At 37.1% G+C, this 21,315-nt stretch overlaps 1 protein-coding gene across 1 annotated transcript; it reads left to right on the forward strand.

Annotated features, from left to right (window-relative positions):
- The first annotated feature begins 624 nt into the window (after positions 1 to 624).
- LOC137281490 (transmembrane 9 superfamily member 2-like) lies at positions 625 to 21,188 on the forward strand. The gene is made up of 17 exons (XM_067812746.1): positions 625 to 896; positions 7,706 to 7,773; positions 8,239 to 8,332; positions 11,075 to 11,332; positions 12,264 to 12,409; positions 13,469 to 13,589; positions 14,349 to 14,428; positions 15,039 to 15,147; positions 15,554 to 15,686; positions 15,781 to 15,842; positions 16,014 to 16,071; positions 16,279 to 16,336; positions 17,376 to 17,535; positions 17,801 to 17,952; positions 18,342 to 18,453; positions 18,821 to 18,992; positions 19,346 to 21,188. Exons 1-17 carry the CDS (start codon positions 774 to 776, stop codon positions 19,411 to 19,413), a joined length of 1,974 nt encoding a protein of 657 aa, XP_067668847.1. The 5' UTR covers positions 625 to 773; the 3' UTR covers positions 19,414 to 21,188.
- The last annotated feature ends 127 nt before the right edge of the window (positions 21,189 to 21,315 follow it).

Genomic DNA, 21,315 nt, shown 5'->3' on the forward strand with positions numbered 1-21,315 from the left:
TCTCGCATAGCGTGAATTTGGTCGAATTAACTTTTGGTGTCATGTACGTCGACTCGAGGCTCAATGCATTAAAGGAGGAAGATTGAGTGTTCAGTAAACAACGAATTGAAAACAGTGAAGCGTATGACGGCTGAATGTTCACTTGAGTAGGCCTTATTGCTGTAACAACACACATTGGTATAATCCTAGCCGAACAGTTCATATTCATAAACGTACAACGTCCATGACGTAACTCAAACGTTGATAAGACTAGCAAATATTAGCTGGAGGTCAGACATGTCAGAGATTAAATCTCCATTGGCCGTGGCCGCTCGTAACGTGAGAAAATTTTCATTTTATGACCTCAGCCTGGTTCCCTGGGTATGTTACGACCCATTCATGTAGCCTCTTTGTGGTGTCGGTGATTTCATTTCCGGGAACTGCCGACAACTTTTGCTGCGTTTTGGCGCCACACTATTTTTGCTTACAACGTTTCTCATAACTAACTCAACAAATGACCAGTATAGTGAAGTGTGCGATCAGATTACATAAATATTTACACGGCATAAGGACCGATAAATCGTATGACTTGCAAATGCAAGTTTCTCCTCACGCAAACTAATGTTCATGGATGTAATCTGAATCATATCGCGTAAACACAGCCTTGGTGACGTGTAGCAGCCATATTGGAATACTGCTGTTGACACGGGGTACTGACTCAGACGAAATCATTAGCACCTAGGAAAGGTCCTCTGACGTTTCAAAGGGTATACTGATCACCATTTTACCCCAGAATGAGAGGCGTTACATACATATATTGCACTGTCGCTAGTTTGTTTTGGTTAAGCGAGGCATTCTATTTGCCGGGTCTTGCCCCTGTCACGTACTGTGAAGAATCTGGACCAGCAACTTGTAAGGTGAGTTGTACAGAAGTACATTGTAACAGTCGCAGAATTAGATTGACATTGGTGTTCGCGATGTCCATATTTCTTGTTTTATAATACTGTGCAAAGTTTGTTGGGATTTGCACACATTTTGTAATCTGATTTATTGAAGTATTCGACGTTCTCATGACACGAGCAAGTGCAAACAGGCTCAATATATGCCAAACTATGGCATTAACTCATTAGTCTGTTCCCATGGGGACATAGATCTTACTAATTATTCTCTTCTCCAAGTTACTTCTATTGGGGCAAATTGAAACGGACCACTGAAATGACTTAATAAAAAGGTTATATTTCAGCCTGTGGATTTGTGATATATGAGTTGACTAATGAACTGATTTAGAGGTAGAAATGCTGATATCTGTCCCTTCGATTTGTTTGAAAATATGTTCTTGAATGAGGTGAATATGGTCAAGTGAAACGATTTGTGTGTCTAAACATCCTCCAAGGATACAGTTACAGCACTCATCAGTTTCTACTGACCGGGGACCCATTTCACAAAACTCTCGTAAGCCTAAGGTCTCGTAACTTTTCTTGTAGCACAATCTTACGATTTTTCTGGTAGGCTTACAATACCTTAAATTTACAATAAAAATTAAGGTAAGTATTTGCTCTCGTAAATGGGCATTTTCTCGTAACTCAAGAACAAAATGGCATACTACCTTTTGTTAAAGGAGAAACTTAGCAAGAAAAGTGTTAAAAAACAGCGTGTTTTTCGGGATCGGACCTGTCTCCTGGACATCGTAAGTGACTACGATCTCTATGTTAACTACTGAGTTAGTCAGGAATAGGTTTTCTTAAAAAGGGATAAAGACTTTGAGGTATATGATGAGCATAACCAAAAGTACACAGAATTAGGAGCAGGTGTCTACTCTGAGTAATTATAAACTTTGCATAAAATGGTTCACAACTCCATGAAACTACAGTCTCTATTCACAAGATATGAACATGTGACACCTGCCTCACACCTCCATGGTCCTCATCCAGTGTAGAATTACATAGCATGCAATTGTGTAGCAGTTAATTTCAATGTTTAATAGCCTTGTACAAAATGCAATACAAATTTTTAAATTGTCCAACTTCACCATGTATAGTGGAACTACACAAAAAATTTTGGGCATGAAACTATTTCTTGGAGAAAAATGGGTGTAAATTTTCAGTATTATCTCTTTTGGTGTCAGCCCATATTTCAGAACCATATACGGCAAATGCAGTGATTGGGAAAGGCAAAGTTAAACAAATTTGGGGGAGCTAATATGACATTCATCACATGTTTCGAAAGAATTACACTTAACAAACAGTTGTCATTATCAAATTGCTGCTATTTTACTTTATAGGTATGTACATATCGATTCAATATTAATGCCAGTGGTTATAATACCTACCAATACACATATTTAAGAATGTTTTACCAAAAGTTGTCAGTGTTTGGCCGCTTTGTATGTTGGTCAATTCAAAACTTTATTACAGGGTTAATGCTTAAAACTGAATCAAACTCCATTCTCCTTTTCTTCATTTCTAGCTTTTCTCTCTCAGTGATGTTCCGTTCCTCCATTGCCTGAGCTAATCTTCTCAAGAGTTCCAATTTTTCTTTTTTAATTTTAGCATTATTCTGTAAGTCGTCATCATCAGATGGAGCAACAGCCACGGTAAATAAGAAATGCCTTAAACTTGCAACTAAAAATCAACAATTTTCAAATATATAACATAAACTGGATTCAACTGATAGTTACATTTAAGTGACCAACCTGTGTGAGTTTTCTTTTTTGTTTGCTTGACCGATGGTTTTACTGCAGCATTGGGAGGTGTTATAACACTGTGCAAGGATGATATCATATCTGTTGACAAAATGTAATTATGATGGATTATTACATTGCAATATTCCAATAATAAGTCAACAGAGAGACAGAAAATATGCTTTGGGATTGTTAGCACATACATAATTGAAAATTGATATAGCTCGTAAGCAAGTAACATACATCCTCTTTAGTTTGATTTAGTGCAGGGTATATCTAAGTGTACAAACCTTCGCATGAAGAATTTTCTACTGGGGTATCAGGGACACACTTGTTGCCCGTGTCCATGGAATCCTCAGTCCCAGGTGGGGACTGCGTGGTCGTGCATGACTCTGTTGGACCTGCAATGACATTCATGACACTCATTACATGTGTTGACATATTATCAGTAAAAACTTCATACCATTAGTTAGAATTGGTGTCACTGATTTTATATGAAAATAACCGAAATGGTTTTATTGAGAGAAATTGTATTAAAGTTGTTCTTTTTTATGTGAGTCATTCTGTGCCTATGTCAATGCAACTTCTTAATGGTTTGAAAGTATTTGGATTCCACCTTCAATCCCTTCTAACTGGCAAGTGGGTATGAGACTTGCTACCTATTTAAAAAATTGTCATGCTTGAAACATAATATTTTCTTAATGGGGCTTACAGTGACCTAAGAATATATTTACTAATAATTCTACCATGACTGAAGAAAATACTGGATTCTGATTGGTTGTTCAGAAAAATCAGCTGCATGTTCGGTTCCAATTAAAATTTAGTCGCCATCAATTCAGTACAGCATGTCTCTGATTTTCAAACACAGGAGGTTTATCTCCTAATTTAATTCACACCATTAGGGTAGAGATCAGTGTTCACGAACAGTGTCTGACCCTCTGACAAATCTGGCAGATTCGCCCGTGGTCAGATAGAAATCACCAACCCGCCAGCCCCAGTGTCTGACTGAATATTTCACAATGACTTTGTGTGAAGTTGTTATCTGCGGCATCTGACACTTGTTTGCTGTTTAGAAATCTTATGTTTTTTATCATATAATGTTAATAATTTCAATGCCAGTTATAAGTAATGTTAAATCTGAAATATTTGTTTAACTTAATTCTGTGGGTCCTGCGAATTTTCAATGGGTCAGACAGAATCTGAAACTCACATGACCCAATGTCCTGTTACTTTAAAACACCATCGTGAACACTGAGAGATTTAAAATTTTCATCTTAGTCTTTCATAATTTCTGTCTATATAGAGAATCTGTGTAGCAAGTAACAGCAACGTTTCAGCAATATAGTGAATGCTTCTCATACCCTCTCTTCCACTTCGGACAATGTTTGGGGGCAAGGACCACCACCAGTTTTCTTCATCTCCCTCCTCATCATTTCCTTTTTTTTAACTAATCATCTGTGAAGATTTCAATCTTGTGTAAATGATCATGATACATAAAAAAATAAAGTGAAATGATATCTCGTAGAAATTCATGATATTTTGATAATACCATTACGGCTTTATCAACATGATCACCTCGCTATTAAAACATGTATGTGAGTGTATTGTAATTAAAATTTATTATAATTTATATTTTCTATGTGAATGCATATACTTTATACCATTTATGTTAGATTTTGTGAATTAACTGGTATCAAGGTTCTTGTACATTAAATACAAATTACTAGCATGCATTTATGTTACCAAAATATGTTACCAATTGTAATATGAAGCAAATGAAATTGTCCTCAAACATGGATCAAATTGTTACTGATGTTAAATTTCGGACTGTTGTCAAGCCCATGAAAATCAATTAAAATTTATAATAATTTTGCAGAAAATAGCACATATTTTGGTTCAGTCTTGAGGAAATCAATGTTTCCTCACCTGAAATCAGTCCATTTCTAGCGGACCTCGTCACAATCCCTCATAGCACTGGCATGTGCATTGATCCTATTTAAATACATGTTCATAGTACAATGACAGATGATATTCCTTTTACGATATTACTACTATTGTTTAGAAATTATGTTGAGCGTATGAAGGTATTTATAATACCGCGATAATTTAACACACAATATGCTGATACAGTAGCCATTTTGTATCTAAGGATGCCGTAACCTGTCACACCCACTAATTTTGCTATAGCGAGGATGTGATTATGTTTTATGATGTTATGTTTAATAAGTTATTTGGATGACACTTGTTGCGAATAATAAATTATGTATTGTGTTATTCTAGTTGTGTTCTTCTGGTATTGTGGTTTAATCAAATAAGATGCAGTCGTAGTTGAATAGGAAAAAGTCTACGACCGTCATCACTTACTTTTCAGCGATCTTATACCACAGTCACTTTTTTCCTGCTGCTGTGATGATCCCTGAAAGTTTACCAAACAGAATTAGATTTTCTCGCCCTTCCCTTTGACTTCAAATCCTCCATTGTACGGCGTGTTGTCAGTCGTCTGTTTACACAAAGGGACGTAACTCACGATTCATGTTCTTTTCAGGTGTTGCAGAAGAGTTCGCATTATGAGGTCTAAATGTTGCCGTAACTTTTCTCGTAGCAACGAGAGTGCGAAGATACTTTTGTGATACGCCCTTAGCAGTGTATCGTAAGACATATCGTAGGAGTTACGAGACCTTAGGCTTTACGAGGGTTTTGTGAAACGGACCTCAGGGCCCACTTGCACGAAACGGTCTTAGAGCTACAATCATTGTAAGTACTTAAGATCACAATCTTAGGCTTCGGTTACAATCGCCATCCACCTGCACAAAGTGATTGTAGGCTAAGATCATTGTAAGTTACAATCAAAACTTACAATTGGTCGGAACCAATTGTAAGAAGCTAAGATCATTGTAGTCAGTAGCAAAATGGCTTCCAAGTTGTTGTCAATTTCACGCAAATAATTAGCTTTATGTTTGGGGATTGCTTTCATATTGTATAAAACTGCATGATTCGCCTCGACACTTCAGCGACACGGAGAATGCAACATCAATTTAACGTCAGAAATATTGTTATTTTGCGATAGTGAACAACATTATCGAGTTGATATCATAGAGTACAATTCTCACCTGATTCAGTGTTGGGATAAAGTATGAACACCATACCTTTTTGATAAACAAGGAAAGGATAGTAACGAAAGCTGTCTGCATGCGATTAGCAGTGGCCATGAGCTTTTCAATAACTCAAGGGCAGCTAATTTTAGTTTTTACGCAAGGTGGGAGTGGTTTCCCTTTGCAGATTATGCTGTTGCCATGCCTTCTGCCATGCCCAAATACAATGCATGATCTGTTGTGACAGAACAGATATCCATATATTCCTTTTCGGTTAATGATTTTGTCTTAGTTTATCATTGAAATAATATACAGTTGGATAACGTACAAAATTGTTTTTTTCTACTTGTAAAAATTTAATCTGATGAGAGACAAGAGTATTAATCAATGCATTTTAAATATAATACAAGTATTTTTCAAACGGGGAAAAATACATTAGCTTGGGTATGTAAAATTTGCTTAAAACGGTGTTTTTTAACAAAGCAAAAAAATAAATTATCAAGAAACACTCCCACAGTCGTGTCACACTTTCATATCTTTACAAATCTAATGCTTGTGGGATATATATGGGATTTTACTCCAAATAACACCGATGACAAACTTTGTTCAACTGACCACCACTGACAAATCATGGTACATTTAGGTGTTATATCATAAGGAAATTTTATTTATGTGTTATCTTTTAATTTCATGATTATTAGGTCAACAACTCAAGACCCAATCTGTTAATGTGTTTGTATTTCAATATTTGCATAAAACATGATATATCTATGGTTGCAATATCACATGTTTAGTTCATAAAAAAATTAGAATGTAGAAAAATTAGAGAATAGGTACGAGTAATTATACAATGTTACCTTCTACGTTATCGCTTCCTTCTTATTGTTTCCTTCAAAGATTTGTGGGTTGGGGTAGTTTGTTTTTTTTGTGTGTTTTTTTTTTTGTTGTTGTCATGAAAAATCTGCAAGGTTCGATTTAAGAAGGAATGTCATTTGTGTGCAGTAATCAGTTCCACATTGTATTTGCGCTGCATGCTATGTGCACTTGAAGACAACTGTAGACAGGAGTCGAGTTTAAGAATTTCTACGTCCAACGTTGAAGAGTTTGATCTTAGTTAAGATCGCAATCTTAAATCCATACTCTCTTAAGGTCATCTTTGTGCAAGTGGATTAGGGCAATTGCATGGTGATTGTAAACTTGATTGTAGGGACCTAAGATTGATTGTAACTAAGATTGCTCTGTGCAAGCGGGCCCAGGGGATAAACAAAACACATGTTAAGATCCCTGTTCCAACTTGGACAGTGATACTGTTTGCCAACCATTGTGCATTAAGCTCTGATATACTGATGTCGATAAGACTAATTCAGGGGTTGAAAAATATTCTCAAAAGCCACTTGCAACAGGCAAGTGACTTCATGAAAGTTACTTGTCCTGACCAATTTTCCACTTTCCCTGATTTTGTGACACAATGCTTGATGTTAATGTTTACTGGATTATTTATCGAAGAGTGATAATATTGCACTATACTAGCTCTACTTTATTATTGTTGTGAAATTTAATAGCTTCATTATGAGCAGATTGAAATGAAATCCAATATTTGCAGTTTGAAACCCTAAGTGGAAATTATCTAGTAGACCACAGACATGTTAGATACCATTTTGTGATTGCCCAAAATGAAAACTGATTTGTCTTGGGCATTGGGCGATGGGAATTTTTAACCCCTACTAAGAGTTCCGTCTGTTCCCCCCACCCCATCAAAAACCAAAATTACTAAGGGACATCTATAAATCACCATAAATATACATTCAGTGCACTAGAACAGCATTACAAGAAGCTTTAATTACAATAGGTTGGTGATGCAGTGCTGTCCAGGGTATTGCTTAACTAAGTATGACACACAAATGCACTACAGTTTGCTTCTGATGATGATTTTATAATCCACATTCTTTTCCAGTCCAAGGTCCAAGTCTTTGTGAACCGCCTTAATTCTTTGGAAACAGTTGTGCCTTATGAGTACCAAAGGTAAGTGGTAGATGCTGTGTAACAGTGCATATAGTCATCTGTCATGCATCATGTATTCTTGCGTATCTGAGTATGGGCCAGTTAGGTTCATATGTGGCACTTTTGTACAGTTGCTACTGTGTGAGGAATGGATATTTGGCTTTTTCTTCAGTGACAGTAACCATTTTACAGTTCAGTGTGTGAACATGCTGTGTATAAGTTCTGCTGATGTTGGAAAGTTCACACTCATTGATCTTCTGTAGTCCTTTAAGATATGTTAACTTGTTCTGTGATGCACGAGTTGTCAATGGATCAGCCAACCAGAACATACATTATTTTTCTTATTAAAGTCTGAAAAGACAGGCTAAGACAGGCGTAAGTTGTTTTTCCAGACATTGGCTGATATTTTGTAGATATTCCCTATTATGCTTGTCAGTAAAACATTCTTTCTGCAACATTGTGCAGTTTCAGTGTGTCTTGTTTCAGTTTTGACTTCTGTACTGAGAACACACCATCATCTCCAGTTGAGAACTTGGGACAGGTGGTGTTTGGGGAGAGGATAAGCTCATCTCCTTACAACGTAAGTTGACATTGCATTACTACACTGTAGTAATTAATCCTTAGTCTACACAATTAATTCTTAATGTGTACTATCTTGTCAACAGAACTGCCCTGTCGTGTGCAGTGCTCTAGAAAAATAAGGTCTCCTTCATAATGTACAGTGTCGTGTCTAACCTGTCTCGAGTTTATACAATAGTCTTGACAAAACATATAAGTTGATAATCTGCAGTACCATCCAAGGATGGTGAAAAGCTAGATGATTTGAAATCTCATCAGTAGGAAATATAATTTGATTATCAATTTGAAGATTCTTATCATGAATATACCTGTGAATATCCAGGATAGAACTGATCTTCAGTAACCATGCTTGTTATATGAGGCTAGCTAGCTAGCTTGGGTGATCAGGCTCGCAGATTGGATTGACATGTCATATCCCATTTGTGTACAGTGATGTTTATGTTGTTCATCGGGGGGTTGTCTAGTCCAGACTGTGTAAATCCAGTTATGGTCCATGCAAGAAGCAAATGTACTGTAAGTCCCCATGGACTAAATTTATTCACTTCTCGAGAATATGTTGCAGAAACGTTTGTGTTGAAATAAAGTTTTGATTTACTCCTTTGGGTCTTGTATTCATGGGCTCCTCCTGAGTTATGTGCAGAACTGTGTTTTTTAGTAATCCAAGCCTAAGTATATCCCCACTCACTGGTCAAGTAATATATTTGTTGATATCTGTCAGATGTTTTCATCAGTTTTGTTTTTTGTGAAGTACTAAGTTAATGATGATTGATTTCTGATCTACCAACAGAGCTCCATATAAGCTTTTGACTATGTGGGTGTGATCACCATACTTTTGAAACAAAGTGGGTATTTCCAATTTCATGTGGGTATCTATAGTTTTAGATAACCACCATCTTTATTAAATCTGAGTATTCATTTTAGTTAAGTATAACAGGTGCAACGTTGTTCTGTTTAATAATGGAATTAGACAAAATTAACCCATCAAATTGAACAATGCCATATTATGGCTAATACAGCTTTATCCACATGTGCTGTAAGAAATATTATGTACCTCACTCGAAAAATAGAGAGGCCCAGTATGCATCAACCTAGGATGATTGTAACTATTTTGTCAGACAAACAACTTGTTTTCTGCAAGTTGTAATCTGTTCAGTGCAAATGACGAAAGTGTGGCATCCGAGATCGAAAAACCTGTTCATTCACGACTGTCAAGTACCCCACCACCCTTAGGTTTTTTACGGGACGCTTTAATTACTCTGCATCGTGTTCGCACCGAATCGAGGTGGTTGCACGGTGATTGAATTAATTAGGGGGAAGCACTTCAGTTCGTACCGCGGAGCGCACCGTCACACGAACAAGAGACAATAGGCCGTCTCGCGTATACATCAGTCTCAGACTGATAAAAGGTGATTATGCTTGTCGTAAGAGACAACTAACGGGATTGGATGGTCAGGCTCACTGACTTGGTTGACACATGTCATCCGTTCCCAATTGTGCAGGTCGATGTCCATGTTGTTGATCACTGGATTGTCTGGTCTTAACAGACCACCGCCATATAGCTGGAATATTGCTGAGTGCAGCGTAAAACTCACTCACTCACTCACGCAACATGATTTTCATGTATTGGGTAAATACACAGTTATTTTGACATGGTGTAAAGATAAATATTATATTTAGTATTTTTTAATACACTGGCATTGATTTTTCTTGTGTATTTCAACTTTTCTATAATGTAATTTATGCATATATGCAGCTTATCTGGAGCTCTGTACCAAACAAGCATTGACTAAGAATATGCAGTTCCTGATAGTACAGTTTCTCTTCATTCGAGGAATATGAAATGCATATTGGAAGTTTGAGTTTTAATGACATGTTTCTAATAATATAAATGATGTGTTTGCTACGAGGTAACGGGGATAAATAGCGTTCATTCCATCTTTCCGACCCAAAACTTTGTCCGGAGTATATCTGTTAAAGTATACATGCTAGGGTCACCAAATTTCACACACGTTAATCATTACCCATAGATTTGGCTTTTACTATTTTAATTTTGTTTTAGAATTTGCTTTGTTGTTGTTTCCATGGAAACATGAAATGGTGCAAAATGTGTTTGATGGTTTTGTCTGGAGTGTATCTATTAAAATTTACATGGTAGGTCCACCAAGTTTCACACACATGTTAATCATGACTGACCTTTTACTATTTTGAATTATTCTCAGAATTTGTTTTGTTGTTCATTCCATGGAAACATGACTTGGTGCGAAATGTGTTTGATGGTTACCTGGCCACAGCATTTCACTGAAACTCTATATGCTAGGTTTACCAAACTGACCCACAGATATGCCATGTGCTATTTATTTGCAAATTGTGATTATTCAAAGTGTGATGTTAACTTTTCACTTTTCATGGTCTTTCTTCATGTCGTATGTACCAATATGCGGTTTGTTCTCTGGATATAGAGTATTTCCTTCATGTTATCACCATGTGATTTATTACAATATTGCTGAGTGTGGCCTAAAACTAAACTCACTCACTTTTCCTCTCTCCCTTCCTTCCTCTCTCTTCATCTCTCTCTCTTCTGTCTCTCACTCTTCGGAGTCTTCCTTCCCCTCCCCCACAACGATTTTGCGGGGATATTGCAAAAAGTGGTATCAAACTAAAAGCTTTCATTCAGTAACTCGTATGCACAGTATGGCCATGCTAGTATTGCTACCTACATAAATTCTCATGATGTTTGTTTCAGTTTACATTTAAGAAGAATGAGACATGTCGTCATGTGTGTAGCAGGGGGTACACGAAGAATGATCAAGCATCAGTGAAGAAGCTTAACTTCCTGCGCCGTGGTATAGCCCTCAACTACATGCATCACTGGATTGTAGACAACATGCCCATCACCTGGTGCTACATTGTAGAGAACAATAAGCGCTACTGTTCCACTGGATTCCCAATTGGCTGCTTTGTCACCTCCCAGGGACGACAGAAGGATGCATGTGTCATGAAGGTATTGGGATGCATTGCTTGTTATTTCTTTAAACAGAATATCTTGCACTTCATTGAAGTGTTAAGACCTACATTTTCAAACTTCAGTTCAAATGGAAATTTATATTGCCTGGTAAGCAAAATGTGTACGAGAACCATGAATCCATGAAGATCCGAGGTAGTGAAGGTTTTCAGCAAAGTTCACAAAAGGTGACTAAAAAGAAAAGAAGCAACTCACAGGATAGGGTGGTCAGGTTCGCTGACTTGGTTGCCACATGTCATCGGTTCTCAGTTTTGCAAATCAATGCTCATGCTGTTGATCACTGGATTGTCTGGTCCATCTAACATTATCTACCACAGCCATGTTAATGAAATATTGCTGAATATAGCTTAAAACTAAACTAACTCACTGAGAGCCATGATGGCAGATTTCAATTTTAATTCAGGTAACAACCTACTTGAAACATATTACACTTTTTTTCCTTGTTCTGACTCATGCTTAAGTGCTTTCGCCATGAGTCAGGGTAAGTATAAAATATCAATTTTATTCAGAAAATTACATATTTTCCTTATCCTGACTCATGGCGAAAGCAATTAAGCATGAGTCAGGATAAGTATGAAATATCAATTTTATTCAGAATGAAGATTTTTATGGATATCAACTTCATCAGGTGAAGGAGTAAGCATTAACTCATAATAAAGAAGTTTATATCCATAAAAATCTTAAGTCTTATGTATTTCACTTCTAAATGCCCTTCAAAGACAATTGTAGTCAGAAAATTACATTTTTTTAGGAATTTTGAAAAACACTATTTTAACATTGTTGACATTTATGTTTTATTCTTCCATTTTGTATCACTTTGCAGCACTCTTGATTTTAAATGTAATACAAAGTAGGTCATGTGTTAGATTTCAAATTTTGTTATTAATCAAGTGTGTCTTTATATTTCCAGGCTGATTTCAAGGAGGCCAACACATACTATGTGTTTAACCATGTTGACATCACCATCGAGTACCATTCTGGCACAAATGAAGAATGGGGTGTTGATCTTGGTGACAAGGGTGGACGCATTGTCAGGGCCAAGCTGGAACCCAGAAGGTATGTTTTGCCTCACAACGTTGGGCAACAAGTGTAATGGGCATCTTGGTGAATAATTGTCCAGAGGTGAAGACTAAAAGTGATCATGTATTCCAGAGACAATTTTGTAGCTGATTGGCTTTTGGCAAGTTGTGTGGTAAGGCAGACAATCTGCATATTTCTGTCAAAAGTCAAAATCATCCCTCCCACCCAAACTCCCCTTTCAGAAACCCCTGTTCATTGACACAATATTAAGATTTCTGTTAAATGATTTTCCTGTTGCCATCACTGGTATTGTGGTATTAATAGAATTCTTGTACTGTAAATCATGCAATTACTGTGAGCATTTTATTAATGCGAAAAATGCATCTGTACTCTACTCGCATTATTGTGATGACACATTTCATTCTGACCATGTCTACTTTGAGAACTTAATAAAAGACAGAAAACTGAAATCTCATGTCTATAGTCTACAGGTTACTATTCATCATAACAATACAGAATATAACCACAATTTTAACAGCTCTCATAACATTAATTGACAGATGAGCACAAATTTCAATGACTAATTGATATCCTTTGAAATTAAATCGGCAAATTTTGAAACAATGCGGATGTGTTGACATTACACATTAAACTAAAACATGTCACTTCCTCATTAAATTTATCTCAAGTCAGTTATCACTGGTTACAATCACTGGTAATTGTTCAGAGTTACTCAAGCACATCAGCCAGACTGGACATTCTCCAACCACGCAGGATCATTTAACAATCTTTGCTCACCTTTGAAATTGCTGCTACCATCTGTCTGGCATGAAGAGACTTCATTACTCTAATGCGTAGATCAACATGCATGTCTGAATTCATCAAATTATCAGAGTTTGTTTGCGTACCAGTTAATAACGATTTAGAATGTCACATTTTATTATCAACACAGTTTCTTGAGCTCCCATCAATTGTGTGATGCATTTCAGGCTGGACCCTCGCAATCACATTATATTCATGAAACATTGATTTCATGATTTACAGTATTTGTTCATAAAGTGTGCTCACTAACTGAAGCATTCTTGACACTTTCAGTATCTTGCACAACAAGCAAGGCCCAGAAGCTTGTGCAGCAAATGCTCCAGTGAAAGGTGTCAAGGGAGGCGACATCTCCGACCCCATCAAAATTGACTACACCTACTCTGTTTACTGGGTGGTAAGGTTCACTGTGTGGCTTCTTCCAGATGGAATACCTTGGTATCAGAGCTCCAGATAAGGCGTATTTGTGTATTTGTGTATTTTACTCAATAAAAATCACATTTACTCACCTACATACAAAAAGCTCATAAGAAATCACCTAAAACCCAATAGCTCTATAATACCTTGTGTACTTTACTCAGTAAACTAAATTGGCTTGCATATGATAATTTGTTGTGGCACGTTAGCAAATGTTAAGTGATGATGATAATATCTATACATACATATACTATTATGGCCAGTCACTTTCCGTAGTTTACTGTAGTGGTCATGTTACTTGAATTTTGAGTGTTAGAAAATGGCTTCCAACTATTTGCCAATGCGAGAATTTATAAAAACTTAGGCCTACTGAGAAGCCTTTGTGTTTATGTATTTAATAGTGTTAATTACCCAGTAAGGATTAGTATAAAAGTACTCAATTCTTGAAACTAGTGGGAGTACACAAAATGGTAGTTACTCCTCAAAACATGCAATTAGTCATACATAAACAGACATGGGAGTAAATACCCAATTGCGTGAAAAATTATCTGGAGCTCTGCTTGGTATTTAAAGCTGTGCTAAAAGATGTGACAATGCAACTGTTAGCTGGCAAATGCCCATGGCTTTGTCCTTCAAGATGAGTGTATTTTCTAAGAAGGATATGAATGAAATGAGTAGTGAATAAATGAAAAGGGAAGCAATCTGTGTCGTTATTATTCATATATTCTTTGTTTGCCAGGAAAACAAGCAGATCAAATGGTCATCCAGATGGGACTACATTCTGGAGTCTATTCCCCACACAAACATCCAGTGGTTCAGGTACCTGTTCTTGTTGATATTGCTGCCCATATAAGCATTTATTCTTCGGTAATTAAAGTTTCATTTGTTTGGACACTAAGTTCTCTGTACTAGGTTTTTGTAGTGAAACTAATGACGTTAACAGAAATATTGGTTTAGTCATTTGACATTTGTTTGATAATTCTGTCAGCATGCTTACTACAGACAACAAATCTGGAGAAGATTAAGCTCGTCACACGTAACTGATCTTACACTACAGAACAACATACTTGGAGCCAAGTGGATGCTCATTGAGCTGCTAAAACACCAATACTCTCCACATAAGTAATACTGTCATTGGCATGAATATATTCACGTATATTTCTTCTCATGCTTCTAATGAACAACCATTCTCATAAAATTCATCTGAAACTTGCATGTGCAGACACTTGTTTAGTGCAACTGTATAAGGAGAGTTGCTGTGTTTGGTGTGAGACTGTAGATGAAAGGTTTTTGTCCATGTGCTGTAAGTTTTAGGCATCTCTGTTTCACATACTAATGGATCAAATCCGCATTTATTGCGTACGGGGATACATGCAGAAGTTGATAACATTGCCCACTCTGTACAAAAACAATGCGCTTGTCTCTGCAGCATTATGAACTCACTGGTGATCGTTCTGTTCCTGTCTGGTATGGTGGCCATGATCATGCTGAGGACTCTCCACAAGGACATTGCAAGATACAACCAGATGGATAGCTCAGTATGTCCTATGTTTCCTTAGTGGCAGTGAGATAAATATTCGTTTATGTCAATGACAGGCCCCATTGACTATCTCATTGCTGTTTTCATGGCTGTAGATGGAGTGATGGAATGGCCTAGTGGTTAACATGTTTGCATTGTTCCTTACACTAAAGACGGGGTTTCCATTCCCCGGCATGGGTACAATATAAGTCGGTAATCGGTAATTTCCAAGCTTGATGCGTGATTCAATGTTATTCAAGGCAAAGAAGTACTACCATGAAGCACCAGAAGAATTGGAATTCCCAGCGGTGTACATTGAAAATAATACATCGCCTGTAAGCGGGGTACATTGGAAATAATAGAATAGTGCTTAGCTTGTATCATTCAGCCATTTAGCTGATTACGTTTCATGATGACTGTTACAGGAAGATGCTCAGGAAGAATTTGGGTGGAAACTTGTTCATGGAGATGTTTTCCGTCCCCCACATCAAGGAATGCTTCTTGCAGTCTTCACAGGCAATGGTGCTCAACTCTTCTGTATGACGTTCATCACATTGGGTAAGTCATCCACACAGCAGCTTGTTATGCATAATATCATGTGCTGAAGAGCTCAACTGTACAGTTGAGTGAAACATTTCTCTTGTACTTGCAGTGTTTGCCTGCCTTGGTTTCCTGTCTCCTGCTAATAGAGGTGCTCTCATGACTTGTGCTATGGTGAGTACCAAGATAGAGCAGGCATAGCTTGTAATTGTGCTCCAAGATATCGAACCAAGTTTGTAATGCTATTAACTGTTAATAGTTTCCAGTTTCATATTGCTCTAAAATAGTCATATCTTGTATTATGGATATTTCGCATGCTCTACAAGGTAACCTCGTGTGTTGCAGGTGCTGTATGTCTGCCTTGGGACACCAGCTGGCTACATCTCTGCCAGGATCTACAAGAGTAAGTTAAGCCTTAAAGATACAATCTGTTATAGAGACTCACCTCTGCATTTACTTGATTTCAAGACTGGTTTAAGTGTAAGAAACATTCATCATTGCTGGTGAAGTTGTTAATATTCACTTATTTGGAATTCACTGATTTGAGTTCATGTTCTATGCATATTTAACAACTGTGATGTTATTGTCAATGAATTCCTTCATGCTTCAGTGTTTGGAGGAGAGAAGTGGAAGTCGAATGTGTTGCTCACGTCCTTTCTTGTCCCTGGGTAAGTGGTGTTATTAGTCACTGCAAGAAAATAGCTACCTTTTTTTTTATCCCCGTGGCATGTAATGCGGGGGGATATAGTCGACGCCTCATCTGTCCGTCCGTACGTAATCATTTTGTTTCTGGAGCGTAACTCAGAAACCGTTCAATATTTTTAGATCAAACTTGATAGATATAGTAATCTCGGCCTATGGTTGTGCCTTTTGCTATTTACAGATTTTTGGCATTTATAATTTTTTTTGTTTTTCCATGGAACATATTGGTGTTAGTCTTATGGTGGGGTGGGCTTCATTTCCAGAGCAGAACTCCAAAAGCGTTCAATATGTTTCCGCAAAACTTGGTAGATATATCAATCAGAACCTAAAGTGGAGCCTCTTGCTATATACAGTTTTTTTGTGATATATTATTTTCTTTGTTTCCATGGAAACGTTTCGGACATAGTCTCAAAAGGTGTGTTTCGTTTCCAGAGCAGAACTCAAAAACTTCTTAATATCTGTCAGTGTTACTTGGTAGATATGTGTGGCAGACCCCAAAGTGGTGCCTTTTGCTATTTACAGGTTTTTATGATGTATTATTTTTTCGGTTCCATGAACACGTTGCTGACTTCGTTTCCAGAGCACAGCTCAAAAACCATTTCATATCTTTCTAAAGATCTTGGCAGATGTACGAGACAGATCTTGAAATGGTGACTTTTTCTGATTACAGATATATGGCATTTATATTTTTCATGAATTCCATGGAAACATTCAGACTTGGTCCAAAAACAAACACAATAAGTAACTGTCGGATGATTTGTCCTTTCAAATATGTGTGGGCCTGGGGATATGTCATCTTCTGATGACTCTTGTTCATGAATTTCATGGAAACAATTCAGGCTTGGTCTAAAAACAAAATAAGTAACTGTCAGATTATTTGTCCCTTCAAATATGTGGGGGCCGGGAGGATATGTCATCTTCTGATGACTCTTGTTTAGCATCCTGATTTCATACAATGATGTAATTCTACCAGAATGTGATTATGTACATATTGTGTTTTTACAGTGTGATATTCGGTATTTTCTTCATACTGAACCTTATTCTGTGGATCAAGGGGAGCAGTGCTGCCATTCCTTTCACCACCCTTCTGGCACTGTTGGCTCTGTGGTTTGGTATCTCTGTGCCACTCACCTTTGTTGGAGCGTACTTTGGCTTCAAGAAAAGGGTAAGCTTTATCATATCACTAGTGCTTTGTTCAAAAACAGTTCTAATGGGTGTCAAATGTACTAGGGGATTTAAAAAGAAAAGGTTCTTCTGAAATGTCTATTTTGGGTTTCATTAGCATTTTCTTTGGAGAGTATTTCTTAACTTTTTTCATTTCCCTCAATTTTTACAAGTGTCAGTTTACATCCTAATCACACAGAGCTTTTACTAGTGAATGATGTGCAACATAAATACAGATATTATTGGTATCATTATTGGTATTGCAGCCCATTGAGCATCCAGTTCGCACCAATCAAATCCCCCGTCAAATCCCAGACCAGACCTGCTACACAAAGGCTCTGCCTGGTATTCTCATGGGTGGCATCCTGCCTTTCGGCTGTATCTTCATCCAGCTGTTCTTCATCCTCAACAGTATCTGGTAGGTCGTGCTGTATCTTCATCCAGCTGTTCTTCATCCTCAACAGTATCTGGTAGGTCGTGCTGCAGTTGTTGAACAGTTTAACCAACATCATCTGAGGGACTGACCATATTCTTGCACTTCATCTTGATCAGATCTCATAATACGAATACATTGTTCAATGGTTGTTGCACACTTTAGCATCTGTGGTGTGGCACAGCTTGTAATACCATTAGCCACTCTAGACAAAACTGAAGCTAGCATGTTCACCATGACGTGCATGTGTAGTGTACAAGATCTGTGGCTTTTTTGGGTAGAAATGACATTTGGAATATTTGTCCCGTGAGGTAAATTGTATGTAATTAAACCCTTTAGCAAGCAACCTTATTATGATTCCTTGTTTGTCACAGGTCCCACCAGACCTACTACATGTTTGGTTTTCTGTGCCTGGTGTTCATCATCCTCATCGTCACCTGTTCAGAAGCCACAGTCCTCCTGTGTTATTTCCATCTGTGTGCAGAGGTAAATAGTCAGCTGACACAAAAGAACTCAGCTGTTACTAAATTGAGGATATCATTTCTTGAATTCTGTTAGTGTTTTGTTTCATGTCACAGTAACTTGTTGGATGTAACTTGTTTGTTTCTTCATTTTGTCACAAAGACAGGACAGTTTGCAGTGATACTCAACATCTTTTGTGGTCCTGGTTGTGATGCCTTTTTAGCTAACTCAGTTAATTCTTCAGGAATACAAGTAGCAATGAAAATTCTTGAATTGGTTTTGGCTTGGAAACTTGCAGTAAACATGAAGAAAACTCCATACACATTAGACATGTGTGTATGTCAGTTCCTCTTGGCCTCTCTGGAAAGTCATTTTCAATCTCTGTTTCCAGGATTATCACTGGTGGTGGCGGTCATTCCTGACAAGTGGTTTCACAGCAGTGTATTTCTTCGTCTACTGCATCCACTACTATGTGTCAAAGCTGGAGATGGTGGGAGCAGCCAGTATGATTCTCTACTTTGGATATACCATCATCATCGTATTTTGCTTTTTCTTGCTCACAGGTAAGATGATATTGACCAGTAAAGTACTGCAGTAATGTATAAAATGTCTCAGCTGATTTTTTGATAAATGAAATGTTCCATTATGTCAGTTCCTAATGACATGATGAAGTAGTGTATTTACCAGTAGTAAATAGTGTACCTGTCTATAATTAAGAAGGTATTACTGTGAGAAACTCTATTGCAGACATAATTTGTTATTGGATTGCACAAGTATTTTTAGAATGAATGTAATAACTTCGTGTAACAGGTACACGTTGAAGACAATGCGTATTTTGAGACAGTTACTGTTACTTGATATTTACTTTGTATTGTGGCTGCTTATTAACAGAAACATAATTTTATGTGTTTTGCAGGTTCAATTGGTTTCTTCTCGTGTTTCTGGTTTGTGACAAAGATCTACAGTGTGGTAAAGGTGGATTAAGCCTTAAGCAGTCCATGTGGGAAGGGGACCTGATCAGAGGGACTACCATTGGGATTACATCACTTCATACCTGTCACGTGTGCAGCACACAAGCAGTAGAACCATTTAAATGCACAAAACAACTAAGGAAAGCTATGGTGCATGGAAAGGACTGTGTGATGATTTAGACTGAGTAAATGAAGATGAACCTCTAGTGTCCTGAAATAAATGAGGAGTAAATCTGAGAGGACCATGCATATCTGGCTGTTTTTAGGCTTAGTGCATCTGTGGGACAAGTGACAGTGTGGTTCATGTATGCATAATTTATATTCACCATATTGTTTTTTAGCCATCATGTGTACATACTTTATGTAGCAACTACTCTGGCTTTATACTGAGTTTTCTCCCTTTGTTGCCTTGCAAATTAATGAATAGAGTGCTTGTCTGAAAATTTTCTGAAAGTCCCATCGTGATTGTCAGTGTTGATTTGGAAACTGTTTATACTGAGTGGATGAACAAGAAGCAACATTTTGTGCAGCTCAAAGACTATTTCAGTGTACATACAGACTGACACAGTTAGTAGAGAGCACTCAGCACAGTCAATACATTCTAATGAGGTCATAACTAATACATCATAATGGAATTTGCAGTTGAATAATCCACATTTGACTTCCAAGATATAAACTGTACATTTAGTTTATAAAAATATTTTCTTTGATAAGGAAAGCCATGTATGTATGCTGAAGTGGCTAAATAATGTTTTGGAATATTTTTTTAATATTACCCTTGAAAAGTTGTCTGAAATAGAAATAAACAGAAAGAGACACAGGAACTATACTGATAGGTTCAGTGGGAGCTGTATACATGAGAAAACATTTTGTCATTCTAAACCATACACATGCCAAGTCTTAGTAAAACGACAGTGATGGGTCAGTACCTGATAAACTATTTCCTGACAGATTGTTATGCCCTATATAAAATATCATACCAGACAAGTTATCCATTAATGGAACCTCCATTCTTGTCTTGCCATGCTGGAAACACCATATCCTCCTTATTGAGAGGAGGATCTAATGTTTGAGCGTGAAGAAACTGTTGCTTTTTACTGAGCAGTTAGTGTCTGCACATCTGTTGGTTAATGTACTGTATTGTTCATGTTATATAAATCTGTACATATTCATTAGACATGTACATCTACTGAGAGTTATTTGTAAATTTTGTATTATTTTGTTATTGAAGAAATCTATTCATGTGTCATGTGTACAAAATATGCCATCCAAGACTCCTGTTGTTAAGAGTAAGTGTTTTATTGAGTCCATAACAAACTACAGAGTGCAAACCATAAGTTGACATTCACACCACTCACATTCTGCAATACAACTCTGCTAAATAACATGGTCCAGATGTTATGTTGGTTATCTGTGAAGTATTGTATTTGGTTATAATTTAGTTTGTTTTTAACAAATTGCATTGTTAGTGAAGCTGGTTATACGAGTGTGCATTACAGTATCTTTGTCCGTTGCTTCTATTACTTACACAAGTAAGGCTGTTAAGTCATTGTATGCATGTGGCTAATATACTGATATACAGCAGATTTAATGCTTTGGGACCTGATTACATTTATAAATTTATGGGTATATATTTTTCTTGTTGATATTGCAATGAGTGAAGGTGACTGTGAAAGTACTGTGATTTGACTGGTATGTAAATATATGCATATGTTACATCAAATCTGGTGTGGACAACTTTTTTTATGTGGGAGAGTAACAGTGGTAATAAACTTGGACTAACATTCATTTTTGTGTTTTGTCTGTCATTGAAACAACCTTATCGTGTTACACATATTGAGAATTATGTCTTCACATCTTTAAACGGAGAAGTCAGCTAGTTCTGGACTTAGCACCACTTCCATAACAGTGCTGA

Source organism: Haliotis asinina, chromosome 4, assembly GCF_037392515.1.
Source record: "Haliotis asinina isolate JCU_RB_2024 chromosome 4, JCU_Hal_asi_v2, whole genome shotgun sequence".
In the NCBI taxonomy this organism is placed as follows: Eukaryota; Metazoa; Mollusca; class Gastropoda; order Lepetellida; family Haliotidae; genus Haliotis; species Haliotis asinina.